The sequence below is a fragment of the Cibotium barometz genome, chromosome 52, assembly GCF_041138505.1.
Source record: "Cibotium barometz isolate CiBa-2024 chromosome 52, ASM4113850v1, whole genome shotgun sequence".
NCBI lineage: Eukaryota > Viridiplantae > Streptophyta > Polypodiopsida > Cyatheales > Cibotiaceae > Cibotium > Cibotium barometz.
This window is the reverse complement of record NC_141097.1, coordinates 40163730-40172076: the sequence shown is the minus strand read 5'-3', so window position 1 is coordinate 40172076 and position 8347 is coordinate 40163730. Positions and strand designations below refer to the sequence as shown.

The window sequence follows — 8347 nt, the reverse complement described above, 5'->3', positions numbered from 1 at the left end:
GATCATACCTCCTGGCCGGCTGCAGTTGTTCTCTCTCTCTCTCTCTCTCTCTCTCTCTCTCTCCTCTCAGTGCTGGCCGTACAACAGTTGTTCTCTTGTGGTTTTCTTGCGTTAGTCGTATAGGAGTCTTCTTCCCATCTTTTGAGTTAATCGACGGTTGTTTTCTCTCCCCTTTGGTCGCGCACAGAACAACAACAGTATCACTCTCTTTACCGGCGGTTGTCCTCAGCCTGCCTTCCATTGGGGAGGCCATACGGTAGCTAGTCGTACGTCTGTGGGTTGTTCCGCTTGCAGTATACTCTTCCCAAGGCTGGTCGACAGAGCCTTTTGCCTCCAAATGTGGCTGCCTACTTTCCAAACAGCAGCCATACAGGGTTCAACATCCGTACATTTGATTCGTGGGACAACTGCTTGTGTGTTCTTCTCTCTATCAGTTTCGACCGTGTAACGAGCAAGATTCGAGACTGATTCGTGAACTATTTTGGGGCAGTTTTGGTCAGTTGTTGGTATTGTTTTGTGCTGGCTCTGGAATGAGAGCTTAGTTTGAACCTTGTATATGTTCGATGGAAGGTTTCTTAGTGTTTATGTGGAAAATCCGATGCTATATGCACCCACATCTTGAGTTCTTGTAAAAAGCTTCTATTGAATAAAGAAGTTCTTATGGGGGGCCGCGTTTCCGGCTCAGTGTGCTGTCTATATATTTTTGTGACTTCCTGTTGTGTTCATACTCTGTTGGCATATTTGAAGTGTTTGTCCCGGTCCCCGATCGGTTACAATGGTATGAGAGTATAGGCTTTCTCGGGAGCAAAGGCTTCCTAGGAAGAGAAAAGATCAAAAGTGGGGACCACACTGACCAACAATTTTGCTATTGAGCTTATTGAAGCAGTCATGCGTCAAGATCATGAGGAATAGACAGCTTAGTTTAAGGATTTATGGATTCACAGATTTTATCCTCGAAGTATGGAGTTGGCTTTATGTGCCCGTATTCAACACTCTTTCCATATGGATTATTTGATTATAAATCAAAGCTTACAGATAAGTTATATGGAGATATATCTCAGGATATCTTATGGATATGGTGATGAGATATTTCTTTTGACTTTATGACGAACTTGGCAAAGAAAAGCTAAGGATACTTTGAGTTTTGGGAAGTTGATTCTTTTTGCAATTTATTGCAAGTGTTTTTGGACACTTAATCTCTGTATACCCGTACAAGGAGAATTGTGTGTTGTTTGCCTTGAACTGTTTTAGGTGAACATTGTTAATGGTTGAAAAGCCTAGTTTATATGCTTTTATATGGATATGTTCAACGACTATGGACTAAGTTTCTGGCATATCTTTGGTCGAAGATTTATACAGATACGATGGTTTGGCGCATCTATATGGTTATCATTGTCTCGGTGATTCTTGGGCTTTATATACAGCTCTATCACTCTCTTTACTAGGATGGCGTATGTTTTTCTCTCCCTTTATTTGGGACGCAATGGACTTATGAAACTCATGAATAGAGGATTTTTCTCTGGATTTCTATCATAGGCCGAAAATGCCTGTAAAACTATCTATTTCATACATGCTTATGGAGAACCAAGATCTCTATGCCTGTGATTCATTCTTATCCTATGTTATACCTCACTCATGGAAGAGTTGGTGACTCTAGTGAGTATTTGAACTCATGGAAGAGTTGTTGACTAGTGAGTAAATACTTGAACTCATGCAAGAGTTGGTGACTCTGGTGAGTCAGTATGTAAACTCATGGAAGGGTTGGTGACCGTAGTGAGTCAGTATCTGAACTCATGAAAGAGTTGGTGACTCTAATGAGTGACGAGAGTTGGTGACTTTAATCAGTAAGGAGAGTTTGTGACTCTGCTTGCGGAGTATGTAAACTCATGGAAGAGTTGGTGGCTCTGTCCAGTGAGTATGTATAAATGGAAGGGGTGGTGATCCTAGTGAGTTATGTGAACTCATGGAAGGATTGGTGATCCTTCATGATTTCATGGAAGAGTCGTTGCCATGGTAAATAAAGCCTCGTGGAAAGGGAAAACTTTGACTTCATGGACGGGTCGTACATACTGGTCAGCCTGAAAGATCTTATCCTTTGTGTGCAAAATGGGTGGTACCTTCTTTCCTCCTTCCACAATCTCAAAAGGCGCCTTTATGGACGGTGTTGTTATAAGCCCACCAAAGGAAGATACTTTTCCCATTGTTGCTTGTGCTCTGACCAAGGTGGAAAGGTACGTAGTGTACGGCATGCTATCAGTACGTACGGAACGTACTTCTGTACGGAACAAATTTTAAGGTACGTAAACAGTACGTACCATTTGTAAACAGTCCTAGAAACCTGAATATTTTGTAGACATAGCAACCAAAATACTTAAAATAAAGACTGAACCTCATTACTTAAAGTTTAAATCAGTTACCAAGCCCATTACACAATACCTCATGTCAACAGTCATAGTGATATAAGCAAGAACCATGAAAGTCATAGATGATAAAGGAGAGTACAAATATCATGTCTACAGCACATGTCCTGGTCCACAAGTGCAAAAAGCAAAACAATGAAACACTACAGTTGTCTAGACTCTAGACGCAAGAGTCTCAAATCTCATCATCAGATGAAGATGATGAGTCTTCTGAAGAGAGCGTGCCTCCATCATTGATACCATTGTCCTCTTCATCGAACTCTGGCTCAGCAACAACAAGCTCCAGTGCATCCTCGTCATGTGTCTCGGGAATCTGAGTGTGAATGAGTTGGACAGCCTCATTTGCACGCCTCTGTTGGGTGCGATGAACTGGAAGCTTTCCCCTGCGAATGCTCTCTCGTCTCGCAGAGTCTGGATCCGGAGCTGCATGGCGTAGAGGAATGCTGAGAGATCGTGCACGTGAGCGGGTCACACAACGATCCACACTCTCAAGCTCTCTATGTAAAGCTCTCAAAATCTCATCTCTAATCTGCCGATCCACAAGCTCCGGGCTGGGTTCATCTACCAATTTGAGTAGTGTTGGATCAACCTGTTTAAACATGCCACAAATTGCATATTGGATATTCATTGAACGAGAAAAAAATTTCTACTTCTAAGTTCTTCTTGAGTCCAATTTATACCTGCTTCGGTGACCCCAAAGCATGGTAGCTTCGCACGAGCCTCATGTTAGCTCTGCAATACACCAACTTCTCTAATTGAGAAGTACTAAGGCAATTCCGAATCTTGGTGTGTATAAGAGAGTATGAGCTCCAATTCCGCTCACATGCTCCAGCTGAGCAATCCTGTGCAAAAATGAGTGTAATGCGAGCAAATTTGTAAATCTTTTAATGCTAAAACATCAAGCTTCACTTCTGAAGACTATACTTTAGAGATTAATTACAAGTTACCTGAGATAGAACACGAAGAGCAAAGCGTGAAAGGTTTGGAAGACCAACCCTTCCATAAGAGTGCCACCATGTCAAAGGGAATTTCATGGCTTCCTTCCTCAATGACACAGGTCTCACAAATGAAGCACCAATACCACTCATGTACGTGGTCAACTCTCTATCGATCTGAAGTTGCTCCTCCTCTGAGAACATCCTTTCAACATACTCTGATTGCTTCATGCTCAAAGCAATATTATTCCATAGCTCTGGCGACCTGTAGAGAGGATGGAGCATGGCAGCCATCGCATGGATGGGACGACCTGAAAATGAGAGATTGAAAATACATGTCTTAGGTTATAGTGTACGCATGTCAGTCCTGACATGTCATGAGAATCGAGAATCGAGAAGTCATAAAAATCAAAGAAAGAGGAAGAAATTAGAACTATTGCTTATCGTTGAGCAGTCATCATGGAGCACTGAGCAACATGGTCTTTCATTTGCATAAACAAATGAAAGACCAGTCCCAAAGTTGAGCCCTCCATGTCTGTAAGTCGGAGAAGGACATACACGAGCTTAAGTGCAACTGAAAGGCTACGAACTTGTTGCCAAAAATCATCATCCAGTATTCGCCTCTGCAAGTATTTTGTACGCTCATCCTCTGAATGATGCATCTCTCGCCACCTTGGATCCACAACTGTTGATGATAGTGAATCTCTTATCTTGTAGAGCCTATCCAAGACCAAGAATATGTAGGCAAACCTGGTCTTGGAGGGTCTCACCATATCCAAAGGGCTATGGCTCCGAAAGATGGCAAGAGCGTTATGCTTCTTGCGGAAGAAGGTGGTGATCTTTACAGTATCTGCAACAATGGGCTGCACCCAAACAAGCTTCCCAATGTCTTCCATAAGTAAATCAAGACAATGGGCAGCACATGGAGTCCACACTATATGTGGAAACTCTGCCTCGACCATTTGACCCATTGCCTTGCAGTTAGAGGCGTTGTCGGTCACCACCTGCACAACATTGTCCTCCCCAACCTCAAGGATAGCCTGTCGAATGTGGCCATAAATGAACTCCCCTGTGAGCCTGTGTCCTGCTCTCCCTGCATCCACGGCACGCAAGAAATAGGTGCCCAAGCAAGATGACACAAGGATATTGATTATGTGCCTCTTGCGAATGTTAGCCCACCCATCTGAAATAATAGTGCATTCAAACTCCTGCCAACCTGCTTTCACAGGAGTGAGCGCCTTGTCTATCAAGGCCTTCTGCTCATCCAACATGGATGTACGCATCTTCGTATACTCAAGACCTGTCCACGTCTCAGTAGGCCCTACCTGCGCAATTGCTTTCACCATTCTTTTCCATTGGTCTGTCCTTAACACATTGAAGGATATATTACACTCAATAAGAGTACGACAAATCTCCATTTCTGCCACCCTTTGCCGCTCCTTTACCCAAGCTTGTGATGAGATACAAGAACGCAGAGTGGATTGCTTTGATGCCTCCCTTGTACCTCTCGCATCTTGTGGCAGGAGGTCCTCATCATCGACAATACGTGCCCTCTTCTTGCCTGTGGTGGTGGATTGGGCTGAAGCCAAAAGACTTTCACCCTCATCTAGTGTACCTGAACCTGTAACATCTCCAATAAAAGCATCATGGAGAGCATCTTGCGTACTTTCACCACCACACTGCTTGCACCACCCATTGCAGGACAATTCTCCGCAATCAATTGGTCCCTCAAAGCTTGTGGTATTTTATCACATGGACCACATTGATTGGTGCACCCGATACCTGTCATGTGCTTGATGACGCGAGTTATGGTGCTAGTGTACTGCTCCCCGCAATACTTGCATGCCCATAGCCGAGTACCTGACCCGTGCTGAGAAGGAGTGTTAACAACTCTCAGGACATTGGTGTGGATTTCCTAGTTCGGGTTAGTCTTGCGCGGCATGATGAAGTCTGGGCAGGAGAGAGAGCGAGGAAATTTGCTGTGCAAAGTTTTGCAGGTACACACAGGACACTCGATTTTGCAAGTACACACAAAATGCCCAAAATTAAATGCATCGTGGTCGCTTATCTACAATCGCCTGAACACGCATCTCACTACACACGTGCCTCGCCACACACTCCACTTATTTTTATTTTTTTAAATGATTGCGTACGGATCCGTATAGTACCGTACCGTGTGGCTGTACCGTACTGTACGGATCCGTATGTACGTACGGCAGCAACCTTGGCTCTGACACATAGCACTTGAGAAGATCTAACACTGTGGAATTAGTCTCTTTTGATTGCCCATCTGTCTGTGGATGAAACGAGGATGAAAACTTGAGAGTTGTATTCATGTTTTCAAACAACCCTCTCCAAAATAAACTTCACAGTCACTGATGCCTTTGCCGTGGCCTCAATGTCCCTATGACCTGCATACGGTCGAGCATGACTTTCAATCATAACCTTACACGGTAACTGCTTGGTAACACAGAGTCTACCATGCATTTACAAAAAGCCATCCCTGAGAGTATAATGATCATGCTGTTGACCCTCAGACATTTGATCATAGACCCTCCCAAAATGCTCATCTTGTGCATACTGCTCTTTCATCTCATCAAGTTCATGATGAAAAGCAAGTGAAACTGTTGAGACCTGTGGCTTGCATGACTAAGCATCTGTCACACCATTCTTTTTGCCTTCCACATGTACAATCTAGAAGTGGAACATAGACAAAAAGTTGGCCCATCTCATATGCTTCTCAGAAAGCTTAGTTTGCATGAGGAAATAACACAAGGTTTGATGATCTGTCTGCATAGTCAAATTAGTCCCAAGCAAATAGTGTTTCCATGTAGAAAGAGCATGAATTACAGCCAACATCTCTTTCTCATAGACTTGTGAATGCTTCTCGGCATTCTGCAATATACAACCCTCATAGGTCCTTCCTGCATGAGAATTGCCTCAATGTTGTTCCCACATGCATCACACTGGACAACAAAAGCCTTTCGGAGATCCGGTAGTACCAATACGGGATCCTAAGTAAGCTTTTCTTTAAGCTTCTTAAAGGCTGCAATTTCCTGATCAACCCACCAAAACATAGTTCCCTTCTTTGTCAAAGCATGAAGGGGCAAAGCAATCTCAGCAAAATATCGTATGTACCGCCTGTAATAGGAACACAATTCCAAAAAGTTGCGTACATCATGCACGGTCCTCAAATCTAGCCATTGAGAATTGCTTCTACCTTCGAAGGATCCATACGGACTCCATCTTTAGACACGATGTGCCCCACGAAGTGTATTTCTTCCAAGAAGAGTTCACTCTTCTTGCCATTTATGACCAACCTATGCTTCCGAGTTCCTCAAACACTGTGGCTAAATGCTCCCTATGCTCCTCCTCTCAGCGTGAATGCACAATCATATCATCAAAGAATGTGCCCACAAACGCTCGATGAGGCCAGAAAATTCAGTCCATCATCCTGTTAAAGGTGGTGGGAGCATTTGTCAAGCCAAAGGACATGACCAAGAACTCATATAGCCCAAAGGTGGTCCGAAATGCTGTCTTATGCGGTTGGGGATATATTTCATGCGCTCCCCCTTGTCGTGTAGCGGGGGGAGTGCATGAAACACTTCCCACCTGGACCTCCGCTCAGCCGGGCTCACCTCTCTTGCCAGCTCTCGTGCCAGCTCAGCAGAACCAGCCCTCTCGCCACCTCAGCATCCATCCGTTCCTCGGATGCTCCACACGGCTAGCTGTACACCTCTTTTATTTTAAAGAGGAAAAAAGCCCACCACTCATTAAAAAAATGTTTTTTTGTCCGCCCAAAAAACAACCTAAAACTAAAGAATAAAAAATTCAAAACTCTTGCCTCCCTTACTCTCTCAAAGAGAGACCAAAAATGTATCAATGCTCTATCATATACACTCTAAACAGAGAAAAAAAAAGCCTCAAAAGCATGCATTCACATGCCCACATAGTCCCCTAAAATTAATGAATGCTCGCCAAGGTTATTGTGATTAACAAAATATTTAGTAATACCTAATTAAGTCTTGTTCACATGTCCACATATACAATCGACATAATACACAATCAATTGAGTCTCGTTCACATGCCCACATTCATGATCGGCATAATACACAATCGCCAAGGTGCTTTTTACAAGAAAGGACTTTTCGATCAACATGCATCAATGCTATACATGGTTCAAAAAAGTTCATATCCATTAAAAGGAAGCTACTTGAAAAAAAGCACTAACATAAGCATAATGAAGAACAAAATTAAGCCCAAGTGTTTCATGTCACTAGCTACAATGATCACTCTGCATCCCCATCTAAAGCTGCTTGCATGGAACGTTTTTTAGTAGTTGCGGGCCGTGGAAGAGGAAGAGCACTATTTTTTGTATATGCTTTTCTCCCAAGAGGCCACTCAATGAATGGTCTTGCTCATTGTATAGAATTTTCAAAACCATCTTGTACAATTTGAAAATTCTCAGCAGGATGCAATGCTCCATGCTCGTCCCTTGCTTGCACCTCTTGCATTTGAAGCAATAACCTTTGCATTAAAGCATCAAAATGTGCTTGTAAGCTTGGTTTTTCTTCCACCATGTTTACAATGCGCTCATAGCAATCTGTCGCATTAGGCTTCTTCGCATTTGGCTCTTGAGAACCTTGTTGAGAATGGTCTACATTCTCAATGCTATGAGTCTCCTCCATGACAGAAATACGATTTGAGCCAATACATGTGTCATGGCCATTGTCATACAACTCCAAACACTTACCAATGATACTATTTAAATTAAAACCCTTGAGTAGGATGACCTTTACTTGGTGGGCTTACACATATTGCCCTTCATTGCCCATCCACAATTACAACAACCCCAATCACAATCGGCATTATACACAATGTAATGGATCTTGGCGCTCGAGGATTGACTTTTTACCTTTGCCATAGCCCTTGTGCCTTCATTAAAAAATAGTACATCTCCATCTGGGATGCTTTGAGCTCTTTCCAGTGAAT

The 8347-nt window shown here is 43.2% G+C and overlaps 2 protein-coding genes across 2 annotated transcripts; both read right to left on the bottom strand.

Annotated features, from left to right (window-relative positions):
* Nucleotides 1-2595: 2595 nt before the first annotated feature.
* Nucleotides 2596-3360, bottom strand: LOC147609110 (uncharacterized). The gene is made up of 2 exons (XM_086788715.1): nt 3101-3360; nt 2596-3009 (listed from the first exon to the last, which is right to left on the bottom strand). Exons 1-2 carry the CDS (start codon nt 3143-3145, stop codon nt 2596-2598), a joined length of 459 nt encoding a protein of 152 aa, XP_086644841.1. The 5' UTR covers nt 3146-3360.
* LOC147609109 (uncharacterized) lies at nt 3147-8043 on the bottom strand. The gene is made up of 5 exons (XM_086788714.1): nt 7797-8043; nt 4360-4934; nt 3942-4218; nt 3368-3666; nt 3147-3152 (listed from the first exon to the last, which is right to left on the bottom strand). The coding sequence occupies exons 1-5, from the start codon at nt 8041-8043 to the stop codon at nt 3147-3149; spliced, it is 1404 nt and encodes a 467-aa protein (XP_086644840.1).
* Between the last annotated feature and the right edge of the window lie 304 nt (nt 8044-8347).